General features: G+C 45.8%; 1 protein-coding gene across 1 annotated transcript in view; it reads right to left on the bottom strand.

Annotated features, from left to right (window-relative positions):
• Positions 1-23,266, bottom strand: part of LOC144511044 (NT-3 growth factor receptor-like) — an 826,965-nt gene that overhangs the window by 14,833 nt on the left and 788,866 nt on the right. The window contains exon 14 of the mRNA XM_078241014.1: positions 13,203-13,443. Coding sequence (XP_078097140.1) covers positions 13,203-13,443 — 241 coding nt within the window. The remainder of the gene's footprint in view (positions 1-13,202; positions 13,444-23,266) is intronic.

Genomic DNA, 23,266 nt, shown 5'->3' with positions numbered 1-23,266 from the left:
CCTCACAGCGCTGGCGATCCAGGTTCAATTCTACCCTCTGGTGACTGTATGTACATTCTCCTCGTGTCTGTGTAGGTTTCCTCTGGGTGCTCCGGTTTCTTCCCACACTCCAATGATGTGCGGGTTAGGTTGATTGGCCATGCTAAATTGCCTCTGAGTGTCAGGAGGATTAGCAGGGTAAAAACGTGGAGTGATGGGGATGGGGCCTAGGTGGGATTGTTGTCGGTGCAGACTCGATGGGCTGAATGGCCTCTTTCTGCACTGTAGGGATTGTATGATTCTATGACCTCCCTCAATAAGGTGAGAGGAACTTTGCATTGTGGCACATCTGTGTTCTTAAAATCTAAACACAATCAAGACCAGTGCCAATTATCAGATTTGATCCAAGTCTTCTTGTTTGGGGCTTGGATGAAGAAATCTTCTTGCGTGAGGTGAACTTTCCACATGGAAATAGGCTGGCTTGCTAACCCGTCTTTATATCCAACACAACCCTGCCTGACCAAGGGTCATCCAGGCTCAAAACGTTGGCTCCATTCTCTCTCCGCAGATGCTGTCAGACCTGCTGAGATTTTCCAGCGTCTTGTGCTTTTGTTTCAGGTTCCAGCATTCACAATATTTTGATTTTATTCTCTTTCTATCCACTTGATGCCACAAATCGGTGTCACACGGCGATCATGCATCTTGCAGACCGGGTCGAACATGCCCTAACAGTATGTGCCATGGAGTCATGGACCATGAAGAAGAACTGTTTGCACACATAGGATCAGAGACAGGTTAACCTGCAATGAGCTTTGCTCCCAATGCAGAAAGATGAGAGATACTGAACTCCCTTTTCTCACTTTCCGGGTGTGGCACTGCCGAACTGTGTCCTGGCTAAAATTGCCATGCACCTGGTCATCTGTGTCTCAACTGAGGCTTCAGGTTGGCCAGCCCGGAAGCCGTACAGGGGTTGCAAGAGCTGGTGGAGATGCAGAGCTGTCAGTTATCAGCGTATGTGTGTTAGCTGATCTAGACAGGAAGAGGGGAGAGAGCTGAGAATGGAATGGGAAGCTGGTAGTATGGTACAGGGAAAAAAAGTAAATTTTTTTTTTAGTTTATTTATTCGTCACGAGTAAGGCTTACATTAATACTGCAATGAAGTTACTGTGAAATGCCCCTAGTTGCCACACTCGGGCATCCGTTCAGGTCAATCCACCTAACCAACACGTCTTTCAGACTTGGGAGGAAACTGGAGCACCCGGACGAAACCCACGCAGACACGGGGAAAATGTGCAAACTCCACACAGACAATGACCCAAGCCGGGAATCGAACCCAGGTCCCTGGTGCTGTGAGGCAGCAGCGTTAACCACTGTGCCACCCTAAGCGATGCAGCTTTTGAGATGCACTGTGTTTGGTCCATTGGGAGCAGAGTCTTCCACAGGAGCTCCTTGGTGCTGTGTGACGGTGATATTGGAAGATAGTGAAATCAGTTGCATCCGACATGGAAGAGAGTTCAAGAAGGGATGAAGCACCAAGGTCATGTTTACGTAGGACAACATTCCTCATTTTTGGACAAGTCAGTTTCTGTGCTGGAAGTGGACTGGAGGAGCTTGGCCAGGGAATTTCAGGCAAAAGAGATTGGGAGCTAAGAGTCAACAGCACATTCTCGGACCCAATGAAGGAAGTGGGAAAATAGAATGGTTACTTAAAGTTTTGAAGGCATACAAGGTGAATTAAAAGAAACTGTTGGCAGTAAATGACAGAAATTGGACAAGGACACGAATCATAGAATCCCTACAGTGCAGAAGGAGGTCATTTGGCCCATCGAGACTGCACCGACTTTCTGACAGAGCATCTTACCCAGTTCCATCCCCGCTCAATCACACAACCCCACATATTTACCCCGCTAATCCCTCTAACCCACGCATCTTGGGACATAAAGGGGCAATTCAGCATGGCCAATCCACCTAACCTTCACATCTTTGGAATGTGGGAAGAAACCGGAGCACCTGGAGGAAACCCGTGCAGAGACGGGGAGAACATGCAAACTCCACACTGTCACCCAATGTTGGAATCGAACCCGGGTCCCTGGCGCTGAGAGGCAGCAATGTTAACCACAGTGCCATTGAGCCACCACAAATAAAATTATATCTAAAATTTAATAGAACATGAGAAACATTGGTCCACATGGTACGTGAGGTGATAGAATTTACTGTTGGAGTTAGTTAAAAGTAAAGTTTATTTATTAGTCACAAGTATGCTTACATTCACACTGCAATGAAGTCAGTGTGAAAATCCCTTGGTTGTCACACTCCGGTGCCTGTTTGGGTACACTGAGGGAGAATTTAGCAGGGCCAATGCATCTAACGTGCACATCTTTGGGAGGAAACGGGAGCACCGGAGGAAACCCACGCAGACATGGGGAGAACGTGCAGACTCCGCACAGACAGTGACCCAAGCTGGGAATTGAATCCGGGTCCCTGGCGCTGTGAGGCAGCAGTGCTAACCACTGTGCCACCGTGCCGCCCTTTAGTAAAGTAAAATTCATGTTAACATATAAGAAACAACAAGCCTGATTGAATGGCTAAAGGAGGTTGAGGGGAGATCTGGAGGCACAGCAGACATGACTACTGCTCATGTTTTATGCTTTCATGGGATGTGGCCTAGCATTTATTACCCATCCCCAATTGCCCTTGACAATGTAGTGGTGAGCCGCCTTCTTGAACCGCTGCGGTCCACGTGGCTTTATTGTGCTAAGCCAACAAATTGCTGAGTTACATTAACAGTAACATCCACAAGTGACTTAATAACAGTGCTGGAAACTAACCACTGAGAGAGATTGTTTGCCCAAATGACATGTTGTAATTTCCAGATAATTCTTTTGCTTTATGATATCAATGTCATTAATCAGTTTGCAGGATGTGCAAATACAATCTCCTACAGAAACATCGTTAAACCTGAAGAAACTGGGTTGCATGTAATAGGTGAGTGTTTAATCAAGGCTAACATTAATTTGAATAGAAGGGAGGTCAGAATGATGCCATAAGCCTAAATGATGCTTCACAAATCCCAACATACACAATTTAGTGTAAAGACGGACTCCTTTCTCTTATCCTCAGTGCCTGCAGAATTTACATCAGTCGCATGGGAAACAGACTAACAGCTTCATCGTAGGAAGAGTAAGTGATATTGATGGGAGTTGTGCTTCTGAATTGGTAATCAACAGCACAGCGATCTCAGAATTCGATGGAGTCTTTTTCCAATCGTTTCAAACTGTGGGGTCTTGTAACCTTCTCAAACAGCATGGCTAACTACATTACTGGCAGGTTTCTAAGAAAATAAAACTTTTCTGACTGACTAGATTGAGAAACACAATCGTGTCACAACAGTAGTCACTCCCCTCAATATTATCAACACCCCGGGGGGGAGGGAGTGGGGGAGGGGGGATTACCATTCACCAGGAACTAAACTGGGCTAACCTAGCCAAAGAAACACTGTGGCTACAAGAACAGATTAGAGGCTAGGAATCCTGTGGCAAGTAACTCAACTCCTGACTCACCAAATTCTGTCCACCTACTACATGGCACAAGTCAGGAGTGTGATGGAATCCTCCCCACTTGGCTGGATGAGTGCAGCTCCAACAGCACTCAAAAAGCTTGACACCATCCAGGACACAGTGACTGCTTGATTCCACAAAGATTTACTCCTTCCACCACTGATGAACATTGGCAGCAGAGTGTACCATCCACAAGATGCACTGCAGGAACTTCACCAAGGCTCCTTCAATAGCAACTTCCATGACCACTACCATTTAGAACAAGGAGGGCAGCAGATACTGGCAGCATCACCACCTGGAGGTTCCCTTCCAAGTCACTCATCAAGTCACTCTGGGCGGCACAGTGGCACAGTGGTTAGCACCAGAGACCTGACTTTGATTCCTGGCTTGGGTCACTGTTTGCACGTTCTCCTTGTGTCTGCGTAGGTTTCCTCCGGGTGCTCCAGTTTCCTCCCACCATCTGAAAGACGTGCTGGTTGGGTGCATTGACCCAAACAGGCGCGCACCATAGTGCGGTGATTAGGCACATTTCACAGTAACTTCATTGCAGTGTTAATGTAAGCCTTACATGTGTCTAATAAATAAACTTTTTTTTACCATCCTGACTTGGAAATATATTTCCTTTCCTTGACTGTGACTGGGTCAAAATCCTGGAACTCTCTCCTTTAAAGCATTTTGGGGCAGCACGGTGGCACGGCACAGTGGTTAGCACTGTTGCCTCACAGCGCCAGGGCCTGAGTTCAATTCCGGCCTTGGGTCACTGTCTGTGTGGAGTTTAACAACACCAGGTTAAAGTCCAACAGAGAAATGCTCATTTCTCCACTCCACCTGACGAAGGGACAGCCTGTTCCGAAAGCTAGTGGCATTTTCTACCAAATAAACCTGTTGGACTTTAACCTGGTGTTGTTAAACTTCTTACTGTGTTTACCCCAGTCCAACGCTGGCATCTCCACATCATGTGTAGAGTTTCCACATTCTCCTTATATCTGTGTGGGTTTTCTCCGGGTGCTCTGGTTTCCTCCCACAATCCTAAAGATGTGTTGATTGGCCATGCTAAATTGTCCCTTAGTGTCAGGGGGATTAGGAGGATAAAATATGGTTGGGATTGTTGTTGGTGCAGATTCGATGGGCCGGATGGCCTCTTATTGCACTGTAGGGATTCTATGATTCTTTGATTCTATTCTATGATGCTATGAGCACTGCAGGTGCACCTACACTTTGGGGACTGCAGCGGTTCAAGAAGGCAGCTCACTACCACCTTCTTGAGGGCAATTAGGGATGGGGAATAAATACTGTCCTCACCAGCAATGTTCGCATCCCATAAATGAACTTCAAAAAAGACAGGGTCCTCTCCTCTCCCCAGTAAGGCCCCACCTTTCTTTCTGAGGCCTCCCGAAGGGAACATACAGATTACTGCCCAATCGGACAGTTTGATTTCTGTTCAGCAGGATTGGCCAGTCGATGCAACAATTTTAGACGTCAAATTATTTGGAATCATAGAATCCTACAGTGCAGAAGGAGGCCATTTGGCCCATCGAGTCTGCACCAACCACAATCCCACCCAGGCCCTATCCCCATAACCTCATGCATTTACCCTAGCCAGTCCCCCTGGCTCAGAGGGACAATTTAGCATGGCCAATCCACCTAACCCACACATAGAGTCATAGAGTCAAAGAGGTTGACAGCATGGAAACAGGCCCTTCGGCCCAACTTGTCCATGCCACTCTTTTTTTTAAACGCCTAAGCGAGTCCCAATTGCCCGCATTTGGCCTCACATCTTTGGATTGTGGAAGGAAACCGGAGCACCTGGAGGAAACCCATGCCGACATGGGGAGAATGTGCAAATTCTGCAGAGACAGTGACCCAAGCTGGGAATTGAACCTGGGTCCCTGGCGCTGTGAGGCAGCAGTACCACCGTGCCGCCCCTAAGGGAGCATGTCCATTAAGAGCACGATTGGGAGAAGATCCTCATCATGTGGAACTGGACTGAATTTTGGTTTGATCTGCCCAAGTGAGTGCCCCAAACGTGTGTGTATCGAGCTCCAATAGTTTCAGCTGGTGGTATTCGCAATGCTTTTATTCTCATGTTGCTGGGTGATTAGACTGAGGAGGAGGAAGGGCTCAAAGAGATTTCTAATGGGATTATACTATTGTAAGGATTTTTCCAAGGTCTTAGCTCTCACTGAATTAATTCACAGTTCAGCCTGCCATTTACCAAACAGGCAATCAGTGGCTGATGCGGCCATTCATAACCCTGGACTCCAAAGTGTCAATCTCGCCCAGACTGCACATTGCAGAGTTCTTCAAATATATAACAGCATTTTAAATTATTTGAAGAATAAATAAGATCAAACTCTGAAGAAATGAGCACTCGGGAACCCAAGGGACTTGAAGGCTTGAAACTTAATTCATTTGTATTGAGTTTGACACGTGATCGCAGCAACAGGTCTTTGTTTTGCGAAGGAGTGAGTTACACTGTTAAATAAATCCTGGAATAATTAAATTTTCCTGAAGTAAATTACAATTGTGAAATGATCTGGATCCCACATAGTATCAAACACCCTCTAATTGACTGTACAGCAACCAGCACGAGGCAAAGCCAAGGATTCACTACACTTGATTTGTTTAACTGAATACATCTTTCATGCCCCAGTGCTCCCAAGATTAAATGCTCCAATAATTAACTATCATTTAATTTTAGGGAAACGGTTGTTAAGTGATATCCCAGTGATACGTGATTCACAGACATCTTGATTCCTGGTTAAGTATTGGCAGGACCACTTAATTCAGCACTGAACAGGAATTAACCTGGCACCATCCAGTCTGGCTTAATACATCGATATGCCTAAAATAGAACAACGGCTTTAAAGTCTCAAAATAAGGGATGGACTTTTTCGCCAATGGGATTTTCCACTCCCGCTGAAGTCAATGGACTTTTGAATGGCCCGTCTTGTTTTCCAGCCCCGCCCCTCTATGACGGGGCTGTCAAATTCCACCCAAGGTTTGGATGGAGTGGATATGGAGAATGTTTCCTCTTGTGGAGCGTAACAAGAGGCCATCGTCGAATCCCTACAGTGCAGAAGGAAGCCATTCAGCCCATCGAGTATGCACAGACTCTCCAACAGAGCATCCCACTCAAGCCCGATCCCCACAAACCCACGTATTTATCCCGCTAATCCCCCTAATCTACACATTTTGGGACACTAAGGGGCAATTTAGCATGGCCAATCCACCGAACCTGTACATTTTTGGATACTAAGGGGCAATTTAGCATGGCCAATACACCTAACCTGCACATCTTGGGACACTAAGGGGCAATTTAACATGGCCAATCCACCGAACCTGCACATCTTTGGATACTAAGGGGCAGTTTAGCATGGCCAATCCATCTAACCTGCACATCTTGGGACACTAAGGGGCAATTTAACGTGGCCAATCCACCGAACCTGCACATCTTTGGATACTAATGGGCAATTTAGCATGGCCAATCCACCTAACCTGCATGTCTTTGGATACTAAGGGGCAACTTTGCATGGTTAATCCACCTAACCTACACATCTTGGGACACTAAGGGGCAATTTAGCAAGGTTAATCAACCTAACCCGCGCATCTTTGGACTGTGGGCGGAAACCGGAGCACCCAGAGAAAACCCATGCAGACACGGGGAGAACGTGCAAACTCCATAAGACAGTGACCCGAGGCCGGAATTGAACCTGGGTCCCTGGTGCCGTGAGAGAGTAGTATTAACCACTTGCCAGTATAAAATAGGGAATTCAGAAGAAAGCTCTTCACCCAAAGCGTGGTGAGAATGTGGAACTCGCTCCCACAGGGAATGGTTGAAGCAAATATTATAGATGCATTTAAGATGAAGCAAGGCAAGCATCATAGGGAGAAGGCAAAGTGAGTTATGATGGTAGATTGCGAAGAGGAAAGGTAGTGGAGGCTTAGGTGGAGCATAAGCACCCGTGAGTGGGCCAAATAGTCTGTTATTGTGTCGTAAATCCAGTGTAATCCAATACAAGGAATAGAAATAAAATCAAAATACTACAGATGCTAGAAATCTGAAATAAAACCAGAAAGTGCTGGGAAAACTCAGCAGATCTGGCAGCATCTGTGGAGAGAGAAACAGTTAACATTTTGAGTCCATATGGCCTGTCTACAGTCTGTTAACTGTGTTTCTCTCCCTACAGATGCTGCCAGACCTGCTGAGTTTATCCAGTATTTTCTCCTTTTATTAAAGAATAGGAACATCTGCATTGAACAATGTTAGCTTTTTTTTCAAATTATACATTTACAGAGTCTCTGGGCGGCACAGTGGCAGAATGGTTAGCACTGCTGTCTCACAGGGACCGGGTTCAATTCCGGCCTCGGGTCACTGTTTGTGTGGAGTTTGCATGTTCTCCCCGTGTCCACGTGGGTTTCCTCTGGGCGCTCTGGTTTCCTCCCACTGTCCAAAGATATGTGGGTTAGGTTGATTGGCCGTGCTAAATTGCCCCTTAGTATCCCGGGATGCGTAGGTTAGAGGGATTAGTGGGGTAAATATGTGGGGTTACGGGGATAGGCCCTGGGTGGGATTGTTGTCGGTGCAGACTCGATGGGCCGAATGGCCTTCTTCTGCACTGCAAGGTTTCTGTGTTTCTGCAAATTGTCAAAAATTGGGAGGTGGCTTCCATAACTTCCAACAATGTTAAATAAGACATTGGTGCTTCTTCCGGCACAGAGGACCACAGGTCCTGTTGACACAGCCGGACGTTTTGGAAGCCACCTCCCGGTTTTCGACAGTTTGCGGAGAATTTGTACATGAATAATTTGAAAAAGAAAGCTAATATGTTTTAATGCAAGTGTTCCTATTCTGAATGGAAGGGACCGTGTGCCAACTGCAGTGGCTCAATCCCATTTGTCAGTATCCCACAAGAACTAGTGTACAGTTTCCCTTGAGTTTAATGTTGATGCAGTTAGACAGATCCCGCCGTGGGGAATGTTTTTTGGAGAAATCCGAACTGCCTGGTGAAAAAGAATAATGAGCGCCTCTTAAATGGAAATGGAGAGGTCGACGTTCGAATACTGAAGAGGCACCTACCCTGTAGGAATCTGTACTGAATGTGGCGCCTAACCTGAAATCATGCAAGGGCAATAACGGCTGACATTTATATTGTGTTTTTAATGTAGATAAACATCCTGAGGCTCTTCATAGAGACACAGTTAAAAAAAACCAAAATGTCCAAGCAAAAGAGGAGTTATTAGGAATGGTGGCACAGTGCTTAGCACTGCTGCTGCACAGCTCCAGGGACCCGGGTTCAATTCCGGCCTTGGGTAACAGTCTGTGTGAAGATCGTACGTTCTCCCCGTGTCTGCGCGGGTTTCCTCTGGGTGCACCAGTTTCCTCCCACACTCCAAAGATGTGCAAGTGAGATAGATGGGCCTCGCTAAATTGCCCCTTAGTGTCCCAAGATATATAATAGGTCAGGGAGATTAGTGGGGTTAAATATGTGTTGTTATGGGAATAGTGTTATGGAGATAGGGCCTGGGTAAGAGTAGGTGCAGATATGATGGACCAAATGGCCTCCTTCTGCACCGTGGGGATTCTATGAACTCATAGAATTACAGAATCCCTATAGTCCAGGAGGACACGCGGGTTAGGTGCACTGGCCATGTTAAGTTGCCCCCTGGTGTCCCGGGATGCGTATGTTAGAGGGATTAGTGGGGTAAATATGTGGGGTATCGAGCCTGCACCGACAACAATTCCACCCAGATCCTATTTGCGTAATCCCGTGAATTTACCCTGCTAATCTCCCTGACACTAAGGGGCAATTTAGCAAGGCCAACCAATCTAACCCGCACACCTTTGGAATGACTGCGACCTTACGTTAGGTCACACAGTTAAGGCAGGGTGCGCAAAAGTCTTGTTGCTGTTTACTCCAGTCAAGTCTCGTGGTCCTGCCGATGGCGCACCCCCGCCACGGGAAGGGTGCGTTCAACGGGAAACCCCATTGACAATGGCGGGACCATAAGATTCCACTGCCAGCAACTGGCGCGCTGCCTCCTGCCACGTCCTGCGAAACACACCGCGGAGAGGTCTGATGTGAGGTGGGGCGCAGAGTTTTCAGGAGGGAATTCAAGACATGGGCTTGGTGGCTATAGGTACACCTGAGAATGTGGGGTAATGAGATGGTGGATGTGCAGGAGGCTAGAATCGGGGTGATGGAAAGTTTGGAGCGGGCGGAATTATCGGAGTAGAGGAAGTTACAAAGATCGATTGCTAAACACAAGGATGAGAATTTTAATCAGAGGATTTGGGGAAGTGGGAGCCCACGTGTGTCAGTGAGGACAAAACTAATGGGTTAGTGGGACTTGGGCATGAATCTTTTGCCCATTGGGTGTGCGCACTTGGCAGACTCAGAAGAGGGCGTGAAACGCATTCCGGGCCGCAGTCGATCCCAAAACATAATTCCATAGAATCTACAGTGCAGGGGAAAGCCATTTGGCCCATCGAGCCTGCATGGACAATAATCCCACCCAGTCCTGTCCTCTCCCCGTACCCCCACATATTTACCCCCACTAATTCCCCGACATCAAGGGGCAATTTATCACGACCAATCAACCTAACCTGCACATATTTGGACTGTGGGAGGAAAGTGGAGCACCCGGAGGAAACCCACGCAGACACGGGGAGAATGATTTCATGCTGGTCGACCAATAATGTGCAGCCAAAGTGAAGTGCACACTGGGAAAGGCTCAGCACTCACGGGGAGGATGGGAAAAGGCTGTGCTCTGAGAAAAGGGAGGATATCTGGGCTGCTGCTTCTAACGTGTTGCCCCAGAGGGACAGCCGCTGCGGAGCTGACTCAAGGAGCTGCAGACCTGTGCAAAATAAATTGCAATCTTAAAAACGATGCAAAGAATACCTCAGCTGCACAGTCAAACACAAGCCTCGGTGTCCCCCCCAGACACCTTCAGAAATTTTATTTCAGCTTGGACATTTCATCCTGTCCTGGATTTAGGTTGCAGCTAAATCCTAAAGGCCACCTGGCCAATCGGCCCACTCGCAAAACCGTACAGGCAAAGAGGCCACATAATATGTTGTCCAATTGGCCCGTTAATGGGCGACATTGCCTGCTTGAGTGTTGGTGACCAACTCGCGTGCGTGACTGCCAACCGACAATATTGGACACCATTTTGCAAGATTTCACCCGCTCTCGGACGCGCGCAATGTAAGGTTCTGGGAGTGGTGTGGGGGAGGATACCAGCATCAGGATCTTGGATGGCCTGGAGCTCACACAGCCCAGGCCACCTGAAGATGACAAGCGCATGGATAAGGGTTCAGCAGCAGACAGACTTTGGTAGAGGCAGCGGTAGTCAACAGTATGGAGGTGAAAGTAGGCTGTCATTCTGATGGAGAGAATGTGCAGTCAGAACCTCAGCTCAGGGCAGGAGAGGAAGCGGAGATTACAGTCAGTCTGGTCAGGAAAGGGGATGGAATCAGTTTGTCCCGGAGCTTAAGATAATGACTTAGGTCTTCCCAATGTCTAAGTGCAGGAAATTATCCCTCAGTCAAGACTGGGTTGAACAAGGGGTCTGACGGCAACAGGCGGTAGGGCAGTTGTGGGGAGGTAGAACTAGCTGTTGTTGACATGTGTAGACATTGCCCCAATGCCTCTGGGTGATGTTACTGACGTTCCACATGATGAGAAATTGCTTGCAGCAATCCAAGTCAAGCGAAGAAATTAATAAAATGCAAAATAAAAGTGTAAAGTTCAATCACATGCGGCTTCCTTCAGGCTTAGATAATGCCAGGAGCCTGTGTTGGTCCAGGCGGTATGTAGATGAGGAAGAGGATGTGGCCATGCTAGATTTCTGTGAGGGGCTCCAGAGGTTATGATGCAAGGATGGAAATGACACATTGCTGAAGATACTCTGGCTATTGGATAGGCCAGAGTGGAACCAACCAAGACCAACCCAGCTGAGCTGGCATTAGAGGAAGCTGCAGCCTGTCTAATGATGGAGGATGAGGAGGTTATGCTCTGGTCACAGTCACTAATGATTTTATTTGTAACTTTAGTTTGGACCATTTTGGCGGTATGGTCAAAATGCGATTGAAGAGATTCAAACGTTGATTTACCAGAAAGCTGGGCACAGATTTGGAATTTGACAGCATGTCGAATGGCTTGGGACAGAATTGGAGATTTCATTTATTTAGTTTAGTTTATTTATCAGTGTCACAAGTAGGCTTCCATTAACACTGCAATGAAGCTACTGTGAAAATCCCCTGGTGGCTACACTCCAGCACCTGTTCAGGTACACTAAGGGAGAATTTAGCATGGCCAATCCACCTAACCAGCACGTCTTTCGGACTGTGGGAAGAAACTAGAGCACCCAGAGGAAACCCACGCAGACACAAGGAGAATGTGCAGACTCCACACAGACAGTGATCCAAGCCGGGAATCGAAACCAGGTCTCTGGCGCTGGGAGGCAGCAGTGCTAACCACTGTGCCACCCAATTGGAGGTGCTGTAGAAGTATGCAAGGGTAGCAGATTTGAGGATGGGTATTTTTTGAGGAGGGAGTGAGTGATTTTGAAAGGCAAGTGGACAGTACATAAAGAGATGGAACCATTTGCACTGTCAGTTCAGAATGAGGACCAAGAAGAGAAGCTGACTTGGTCAGTCATTTAGTGGGATTGGGGGTCAGGGGAGCAAGAAGTGGACCTGGATAAGATGACATTGCAGACTTCCCATCAGTGGCAATGGAAGATAAACTGGACACAGGTGCTTGTTACATTTGCACTGAATGAGGAACCTACACTAAAATAATTCATACTGAATAAAAGTAGATCTTTGGTGGATTCCAGAGGGTTATAATGGAGGGCTGGAAAGAAAGGTCATAGCTGGAGATGATCTACCCTGTAATAATCCAAATGGAATAGCATGAGGAGGAAGTGGCTTAGTGCTGTTGTCACTGGGCTAGTATTCCAAAGATCCAGGACAATGCTCTGGGGAGCCAGGTTCGAATCCCATTATGGCAGATGGTGAAATTTGAATTCAATAAAAAATAGGAATTAAAAAACTATCGATGACCATGAAAGGGCAGCACAGAGGCAAGTATTGCTGCCTCACAGCACCAGGGATCGGGGTTCGATTCCCAGCTTGGGTCACTGTCTGTGTGGAGTCTGCATGTTCTCCCCTTGTCTGCGTGGGGTTCCTCCCACAGTCTGAAAGATGCGCTAGTAAGGTGCTAAATTCTCCCTCAGTGTACCCGAACAGGCGCTGGAGTGTGGCGACTAGGGGATTTTCACAGTAACTTCATTGCAGTGTTAATGTAAGTCTACTTGGGACTAATAAGTAAACTTTTCAAATAAACTTTAAACCATTGTCGATTGTGAAAAAACCCATCTGGTTCACTAATGTCCTTTAGGAAAGGAAATCTGTTGTCTTTACCTGGTCTGGCCTACATGTGACTCCAGAGCCACACAGCAATGTGGTTGACTCTCAAATGCCCTCTGAACTGGAGGGCAGTTAAGGACGGGCAATAAGGCTGGCCCAGTCAGTGATGCCCACATCCCATAAAAATGAATTTTAAAAAAGTAATTTGGAGTCATTAATGAATGATGCACCTACCTTTACCTTCCAGAAGCCATTTATATATAATCTGTTGTCAATCAGGAACCTACCCTGTAATAATCCGTACTGTAGACATCTCTTGACATTCCAAAATCTCCAATTTTAACCTGCACATTCCCTCCGACCAGGCAGTTGCGGGTGGCCAGGTCCCTGTGAACAAAGTGTTGTGAGGCCAGGTACACCATGCCGGATGCGATCTGTGTGGCGATGTTTAACATCTGCGAGATGGTCATCTCCCCCTTAAGTCGCGGTTGTCCATCCACCAGGATCATTGCGTCCGGACCACGAGCCCTGGAAAACCGACAGAGGACAGTCACTGAGGCAGGGTAATCATGCAAATCAGAGTCTCAGATGGAAATCTGACTGTCCCAAACAGATTGGATTTTGGAAAAACAATCGGAATTGGACAAGATAATCCCGTAGGCAGACTAATCCAAAATGCACAGCTGGGACAGGATTACTCCTCGGAGATTAGAAATCACATCAGGCATTTCCCTGTCTGATCTTTCTCCCAACGCCCAAATATATACAAGTATTTATCATTTTAAACCTTAAATTCAGCAGCATGTTAAACGCTGAGGAATGAAAGGCACAAACTCCCATTCCAAGCACCCAGTGCTAGCATCAGACATTCCCAGTTTAATTACAGTAAGGATTAGATAGAAAGTAAAGTTCCTCTACACTGTCCAGCCAAGCAGCATAAGCAGAATAAGACTCCACACACCCTCTCCTCTCCACCGATGTGCCTCATGCAAAGCCTCAGATGGACTCCTTGCTCCATTTAGTTTCCCTATAAAATATTCCCACTTCACCTCTGTAATGACCTCAGTGAGGGGCATGGGGTTCACTTCCTGGAGTATGAACTCCTTGATTGAGGTAATGATTGCCTGCCCAATCAGGGAGTCCCACCTGTGTATATAATGAGGAGTGTTAGGGCTACTGGCATTCCAGATTCTGACTTTGTACCTGCAGGGTGGCACAGTGGTTAGCACTGCTGCCTCACAGCGCCAGGGATCCGGGTTCTATTTCCTGCTTGGGTCACTGTCTGTGTGGAGTTTGCATGTTCTCCCCATGTCTGCGTGGGTTTCCTCCAGGTGCTTCGATTTCCACCCACAGTCCGAAAGATGTGCTGGTTAGGTGCATTGGCCGTGCTAAATTCTCCCTCAGTGTACCCCAGCAGGTGCCAGAGTGTGGCGACTCAGGGATTTTCACAGTAACTTAATTGCAGTGTTAATATAAGCCTACTTGTGACACTGATAAATAAACTTTAAACTGAAGCACTCCCAGGAGTGGAGATATGTTTGTAAATAAAGGAATTTGGGGAAGAGACACCCCGGCCTCTGAGGAATTATTTCAATCTCAAACCTTTTTGGCTTGTTGCAACCAGCAAGGCACAATTATGATCAAAACTGTCCAATCTCACTGTCCTCTACAACAAATATATATTTGTTACCAAATATTAACCATATTAAAGAAGCTTTTTTCCAATTTATACCAATCAACTTGGAAACTCAAAAAATGTCCATCTATGGTTCTATGGTTCTATGGATGTTCAGGCACCATATTTCCCAGCATTTCAGTTAAAATGAGTTTTGAAAGCAGTCATTTAAAAACAGGGTCCCATCAAGAACTCATGACTTCTTCTGCGTCATCATCACTTCCTTCGATGCTGCTATCTGTTGATAAATTTCCTTCATTCCATCTTTCTTCAGCCTCTTCCACTTCAGACACAGAATCAATCCCTTAGGCTACTGGCAGCTTCCCCTCAGCGGCAGCACACTGATGTTTGGCTGTCTATTTGTTAACTTGCGTGTAATATTAGATTGGTGACTGGAATCATTGGATCTATTTCAACGGTGCAAATGCCACTATAAACACAGCTCCTTGATCTGTGGTAAATGTACAGAGTGACGCCATACGAATGTCAGCATTTGCTTGACCTTTAGGCAGTTATATTGCCCATCAGGTGTATTAATAAGCATTACGGTAGACAAATCCCCAGGGCCAGATGGTCTATATCCCAGGTTACTGAAGGAGACAAGAGAGGAAATTGCTGGGCCTCTAACAGAAATCTTTGTTTCTTCGTTAGCCACAAGTGAGGTCCCAGAGGATTGGAGGATAGCCAATGTTGTCCTGTTATTTAAGTAGGGTAGCAAGGATAACCCAGGTAATTATAGGCCCATGAACTTGATGTCAGTAATGGTGAAATTGTTGGAGAAGATTTTTAGGGATAGGATCAATACACATTTGGAACTGAATGGTCTTATTAGTGACAGACAGCATGGTTTTATACGAGGGAGGTCATGTCTCACTAGTTTGATTGAGTTTTTTAGGGAGGTGATAAAAATGATTGACGAGAGAAGAGCTGTGGATGATGTCCACATGGACTTTAGTAAAGCATTTGACAAGGTCCCTCATGACAGGCGGTGCAAAAGATTAAATCACACAGGATCAAGGGTGAACTAGCTAGATGAATTCAGAACTGGCTTGGCCATACAAGTCATGATGTGGAGATGCCGGCGTTGGACTGGGGTAAACACAGTAAGAAGTTTAACAACACCAGGTTAAAGTCCAACAGGTTTATTTGGTAGCAAAAGCCACACAAGCTTTCGAGGCTCTGAGCCCCTTCTTCAGGTGAGTGGGAATTCTGTTCACAAACAGAACTTATAAGACACAGACTCAATTTACATGAATAATGGTTGGAATGCGAATACTTACAACTAATCCAGTCTTTAAGAAACAAAACAATGGGAGTGGAGAGAGCATCAAGACAGGCTAAAAAGATGTGTATTGTCTCCAGACAAGACAGCCAGTGAAACTCTGCAGGTCCACGCAACTGTGGGAGTTACAAATAGTGTGACATAAATTCTGATTCTAGGATCGCATGATAAAGACTCAGGAGGAAAAAAGCAGAAATATTTATGTGAAATAGTGTGACATAAACCCAATATCCCGGTTGAGGCCGTCCTTGTGTGTGCGGAACCTGGCTATCAGTTTCTGCTCCGCGACTCTGCGCTGTCGTGTGTCGCGAAGGCCGCCTTGGAGAACGCTTACCCGAATATCAGAGGCCGAATGCCCGCTCGACAATCACCAGGCAAGACTGTTCTCTTCCTGTTGGGGAGCACTTCAGCGGTCACGGGCATTCGGCCTCTGATATTCGGGTAAGCGTTCTCCAAGGCGGCCTTCGCGACACACGACAGCGCAGAGTCGCGGAGCAGAAACTGATAGCCAGGTTCCGCACACACAAGGACGGCCTCAACCGGGATATTGGGTTTATGTCACACTATTTCACATAAATATTTCTGCTTTTTTCCTCCTGAGTCTTTATCATGCGATCCTAGAATCAGAATTTATGTCACACTATTTGTAACTCCCACAGTTGCGTGGACCTGCAGAGTTTCACTGGCTGTCTTGTCTGGAGACAATACACATCTTTTTAGCCTGTCTTGATGCTCTCTCCACTCCCATTGTTTTGTTTCTTAAAGACTGGATTAGTTGTAAGTATTCGCATTCCAACCATTATTCATGTAAATTGAGTCTGTGTCTTATAAGTTCTGTTTGTGAACAGAATTCCCACTCACCTGAAGAAGGGGCTCAGAGCCTCGAAAGCTTGTGTGGCTTTTGCTACCAAATAAACCTGTTGGACTTTAACCTGGTGTTGTTAAACTTCTTACTGTGTTGGCCATACAAGACAGGGGAGTAGCAGTGGAAGGGTGTTTTTCTGAATGGAGGTCTGGAACTGGTGGTGTTCTGCAGGGATCAGTGCTGGGACCTCTGTTGTTTGTAATATATATAAATGACTTGGAAGAAAAAGTAGCTGGTCTGATTAGCAAGTTTGTGGATGGTGCTAAGATTGCTGGAGTTGCAGATAGTGATTGTAGATAGAATACAGCAGGATATAGATAGGCTGGAAAATTGGGCAAAGAAATGGCAGATGAAATTTTATCCAGATAAATGCGAGGTGATGCATTTTGGTAGATCCAATTCAGGTGGGAGCTATAAAATAAATGGCAGAATCATCAGGAGCGTAGACAAACAGAGAGATCTGGGAGTACAGGTCCACAGATCCTTAAAAGTGGCAGCACAGGTGGAAAAGGTGGTGAAGAAAGCATATGGCATACTTGGCTTCATTGGCCGGGGCATTGGGTATAGAAGTTGGCAAATTATGTTGCAGTTATATAAAATGTTGGTTTGGCCACATTTGGAATACTGTGTCTAATTCCAGAAGGACGTGGAGGCTTTGGAGGGAGTACAGAAAAGGTTTACCAGGATGTTGCCTGGTATGGAGGGTATTAGCTATAAGGAGAGATTAAATAAACTGGGATTGTTCTCCCTGGAAAGTTGAAGACTGGGGGGCAACCTGGTAGAAGTTTATACAATTATGAGGGGCATAGATAAGGTGAACAGTTAGAAGGTTTTTCCAGGGCAGAAATGACAATTATAAAGGGGCACACGTTCAAGGTAAGGGGGGAGTGGTTCAGTAGAGGTGTGCGGAGGAAGTTTTTTACACAGAGGGTGGTGGGGGCCTGGAATGCACTGCCAAGTGAGGTGGTTGAGGCAGATACGTTAGCGACATTTAAGACTTATCTGGATAGACACATGAACAGGTGGGGAAGAGAGGAATACAGGCGGTTGGTCTCGATAGGACAACATGATAGGCGCAGGCTTGGTGGGCCGAAGGGCCTGTTCCTGTGCTGTACTGTTCTTTGTTATCATGTCTACAAGGATCAAGCTTTCACACTAAACTGTACAGACTCCAGAACACTTGCAGCAATGAAGTTGAGATTTCCCCATCGATAAACTGATAGGTTTCCAGCAATTGCCCATCCCTTGGATCATTGTTAAGTACATACACGACAGACTGGAAACCAGGATGCGAGGTCTCCGGGGAATAACACCACCAAACGTGTTTACCCAGGGGAAAGGAAATAACAGAGCAATCAAATACTAACTGCAAGCACACAAGCAACAAAGGGGATAAAACCCCTAATGTTCGCACTGCAGGAAACAAAGCCCACATGCATTGCACAGGGGGATTAAATCCACAATTTGAGCACTCGAGGGAATGAAATCCCTAACGGATATGCCTGAGGGGATAATATACTCAACAGGAATACCAAAATGATAAACACCCCCTGTCCTCATTTACTTATGTCGTTCTATGACATTTCTTTAACTGAAAAGGTTGCATCGAAGAATTGCCAAGAACAGGGTGTCATTAATTCCAACAATCCCTCTCCATTTTCAGATGTCAAAATGATCTTCTTGCACTATCTCTCAAACCCCTTCCAGGAAACGCATCCAATTTTCTCTTAAGTCATCTTTGTGATCCTTGTAAAGATCACAGGATACTTCAAGATGAGGAAGGCCATTCAGTCCATCTTAATTCATCCATCTGGTTCCCCCTTAGTCCAGCTAATTGTTTATGAAATGATTCCAGGGATTTTCCCTCCACCACATTGCCTGGAAGTCCATTCCAAGTGTTGATCGGTCTCTACATGAAGAGGATTCTCTGACATCAGTCCTCATCATTTTCTTCACTAGTGTTGACGTTACAAGTTACTTGAAGAACCCGACTTCCACTGTTTATTTAAAATAGTGTTCAAAATTAATATTTTCTGTGCTATTGATTACCTGAACAGTTAATGAAATAATTCCTCAGAGGCTGGTGCCCCTTCTCCAGATTCCCTTTATTTACAAACTTATCTCCACTTCGAGGAGTGCTTCAGGTATAAAGTCAGAATCCGGAGTGCCAGTAGACCTGACATTCCTCAATATATATAGAACATAGAACAGCACAGCACAGGGACAGGCCCTTCAGCCCACGATGTTGTGCCGAACATGACACCAAATTAAACTAACCCCTTCTGCCTGCCCTTGGTCCATATCCCTCTATTCTTTGCATATTCATGTACTTATCTAAAAGCCCCTTAAACGCCCCACCACCACCCCTGGCAGCGTGTTCCAGACACCTACCATCCTCTGTGTAAAAGACTTGTCCCTCACATCTCTTTTGAACATTTCCCCTCTCACCTTAAGTGTGTGCCCCCTGGGATTAAAAATTTCAACTCTGAGAAAAAAATTCTGACTGTCAACCCCATCTATGCCTCTCATAATTTTATACACTTCTATCAGGTCTCCCCTCAGCCTCCGTCGCTCCAGAGAAAACAACCCTAGTTTGTCCAGCCTCTCCTTATAGCTCCTATCCTCTAATCCAGGCAGCATCCTGGTAAACCTCTTCTGCACCCTCTTCAAAGCCTCCACATCCTTCCCGTAATGTGGTGACCAGAATTGAATGCAATACTCTAAGTGCGGCCTACCAAAGTTTAATAAAGCTGCAACATGACATCCTGACTCTTGTATTCAACATACAAGTGAGTCTCCCTGACTGGGCAGGCAAGCATTACCTCAGTCAAGGAGCTCATGCTCCAAGAGGCCAACCTCATGGGCCTTGTTGAGATCATTCCAGTTAGTGTGAACCTGGGCTCAGGGATATGTGTCTCTGTCCCACGCCAGAGACCTGAGCACACCAAACTAGGGCCTTGACATCAGTGCAGAATGCGAGTGTTGTGTTGTCGGAACTTTGCTTTTCCGAGGGCACATCAAACCAAGGCACAATTGCCCTCACAGGTAGATGTAAAGATCTCTCATCATCACTTGAAAAAAGACAGGAGGGTTATCTGGACCAACATTTAATTCTCAAACAATTAACCTCACAACTAAAATAAATGTCCTCATCGCTGTTTGTTGAGCTTCAATGTCCACAATCTGGTTGCAGCACCCACTGACATTATAGCAGCGACTACACTCCAATAGTACTTTTATCAATACTCCAATCCGATTCTCTTCCTGCACCATTTCCTCGATGTGCTTTGAAACATCCCAAGCCATGAAAGACCCTAAATAAATGCAAGTTCTTTTTACTTTACAGGGCAGGATAAATACCAAAAAGGGAAGTATTGCACTTGCCAAAAGGTTTTGAGTGCATGTAATTCCTCTCAATCTGGATCCAGGAATTAATTATTGTGAAATTTTGTAGTGTGTTTTTAGAGTCAACTGAATATTTTGAAATCCTTTCAATGACCTCTCCCAAACTTTAGGAGTGGGTTCATGTACACCAGGCTTCCTCTGTAGAGTAATTCACTCTGGTAATTGCTTTTGTGGATGTGATTTGTTATTTTCCTAAAGTCCTAATGAGAAGGTGCAGCACAATGGCACAGTGGTTAGCACTGGCGCCTCACAGCACCAGGGACCTGGGTTCAATCCCAGCCTTGGGTGACTGTCTGTGTGGAGTCTGCACATTCTTCCCGTGTCTACGTGGGTTTCCTCCGGGTGCTTCGGTTTCCTCCCACAGTCCAAAGATGTGCGGGTTAGGTGGATTGGCCATGTTAAATTGCCCCTTAATGTTCAAGGGATGATGGGGTAAATGTGTGGAGTTACAAGGGGTTTTGATTTGATTTATTATCGTCACATGTATTAGTATACAATGAACAGTATTGTTTCTTGCGTGCTATACAGACAAAGCATACCATACATAGAGAAGGAAAGGAGAAAGTGCAGAATGTAGTATTATAGTCATAACGAGGGTGCAGAAAAAGATCAACTTAATGCGATGTAGGTCCATTCAAAAGTCTGATGGCAGCAGGGAAGAAGCTGTTTTTGAATCAGTTGGTACGTGATCACAGACTTTTGTATCTTTTTCCCGACGGGAGAAGGTGGAAGAGAGAATGTCCGGGGTGCGTGGGGTCCTTGATCATGCTGGCTGCTTTTCCGAGGCAGCGGGAAGTGTAGATAGAGTCAATGGATGTGAGGCTGGTTTGCGTGATGGACTGGGCTTCGTTTACAACCCTTTGTAGTTTCTTGCTGTCTTAGACAAAGCAGGAGCCATACCAAGCTGTGATACATCCAGAAAGAATGCTTTCTATGGTGCACCTATAGAGGTTGGTGAGAGTCGTAGCTGACATGCCAAATTTGTTTAGAATCCTGAGAAAGTAAAGGCGTTGGTGGGCTTTCTTAACTATAGCGTCCACATGGAGGGACCACGACAGGTTGTTGGTGATCTTGACATCTAAAAGCTGGAAGCTCTTGACCATTTCTACTTCGCCCCCATTGATGTAAACAGGGGCATGAACTCCACTACGCTTCCTGAAATCGATGACAAACTCCATCATTTTGTTGACATTGAGGGAGAGATTATTGTCATCACACCAATTAGAACATAGAACATAGATAGAACATAGAACAGCACAGAACAGGCCCTTCTGCCCACGATGTTGTGCCAAGCTTTATCTGAAACCAAGATCAAGCTATCCCACTCCCTATCATCCTGGTGTGCTCCATGTGCCTATCCAATCACCGCTTAAATGTTTCTAAAGTGTCTGACTCCACTATCACTGCATGCAGTCCATTCCACACCCCAAACACTCTCTGAGTAAAGAACCTACCTCGGACATCCTTCCTATATCTCCCACCATGAACCCTATAGTTATGCCGCCTTGTAATAGCTCCATCCACCCGAGGAAATAGTCTTTGAACGTTCACTCTATCTATCCCCTTCATCATTTTATAAACCTCTATTAAGTCTCCCCTCAACCTCCTCCGCTCCAGAGAGAACAGCCCTAGCTCCCTCAACCTTTCCTCATAAGACCTACCCTCCAAACCAGGCAGCATCCTGGTAAATCTCCTTTGCACTCTTTCCAGTGCTTCCACATCCTTCTTATAGTGAGGTGACCAGAACTGCACACAATATTCCAAATGTGGTCTCACCAAGATCCTGTACAGTTGCAGCATAACCCCACGGCTCTTAAACTCCAACCCCCTGTTAATGAAAGCTAACACACTATAGGCCTTCTTCACAGCTCTATCCACTTGAGTGGCAACCTTCAGAGATCTGTGGATATGGACCCCAAGATCTCTCTGTTCCTCCACAGTCTTCAGAACCGTACCTTTGATCCTGTAATCCACATTTAAATTAGTCCTACCAAAATGAACCACCTCACATTTATCAGAGTTAAACTCCATCTGCCAATTCATCAGATTCTCTATCTCTTTCCTGTGCTATATCTCATCATTGTTTGAGTTAGGGCAGTGGTGGTAGGCCTGGGTGAGATGCTCTGTCGGAGAGTCGGTGCAGACTCGATGGGCCTAATGTCGGGGTTCCATTATTCTAGGAGAGAACTTTAATTCACGAGTTGCAAAAATTGATAAAAGGAAGGTATTGGTGCAGATAGAAGTATCCCGCTGTGATAGGATTATGCTGTGACTGGCTGGAGACAACCTGTCAGAATTACGATCCTAAACTACCTCATTCTTCAATTGCACTCACTGATAACTGAAGGAAGGATGTCAGCAGAACAGGTGAAGAGAAAAGAAAGAGAGGAAAAGAAGGAGGGAGAGGCTGACAGAAAGCAGAGTTCTGACTGTGTGACAGATCCAGCCTTACAGGACTGTCTTCACCCTCACAGATAGAAAATGTATTTGATCCATTGAGAGGGACCAAGTTTTATTAGCTGCAGGGACACATATTTAACAGTCCCTACAAATCAAGCCGCACCTGGGAACTGAAAGTTCGACTCCTGGAGGCAACCATATTGTGTTTTATGACAGTTTGCTCTCCCTAAGCATAGCAGTGCAGTGAAGCCTGCACTCAAGCTGTTGCAGGATATTCGCTTGTGTTAACTGAAGGGATAATGCTTTGTACGCTGAATGTTTATGTGCATGCGTGCAGTGTGTCCAATGCATTACAAATAACTAGTGACATTTAATTCAATTTAATAGCTCAGCCTTGCAATAAATGTTGAAAAATAATTCAGATGTTTAGCAGTATAGCCACGGGCTCCCACTCTCCACCGCATTGCCTGTACCTCTTCACCGAGGCCTGCTTACTCTGCCTGCAAACATTTTTTTTTATTTTAAATGGTTACTTTATTTTGTTATTTTCAATTCATCTCAGTATTTACGATCACTGAAACCAGGACTCGGGCTCCTCACATAATATACTGTGAATAAGTCACGTTCCAACAGAACAAAGCAGCAACAGCTTATATTTATACAGTGTCTTTCACGTAAGTAAGTGACCCAAGATGCTCCTCACTCATGCTATAAAACAAAACAT

This window comes from Mustelus asterias, chromosome 24 (assembly GCF_964213995.1).
Source record: "Mustelus asterias chromosome 24, sMusAst1.hap1.1, whole genome shotgun sequence".
Classification (NCBI taxonomy): domain Eukaryota; kingdom Metazoa; phylum Chordata; class Chondrichthyes; order Carcharhiniformes; family Triakidae; genus Mustelus; species Mustelus asterias.
The sequence above is the reverse complement of the archived record's forward strand: the minus strand, read 5'-3'. Positions and strand labels throughout refer to the sequence as shown.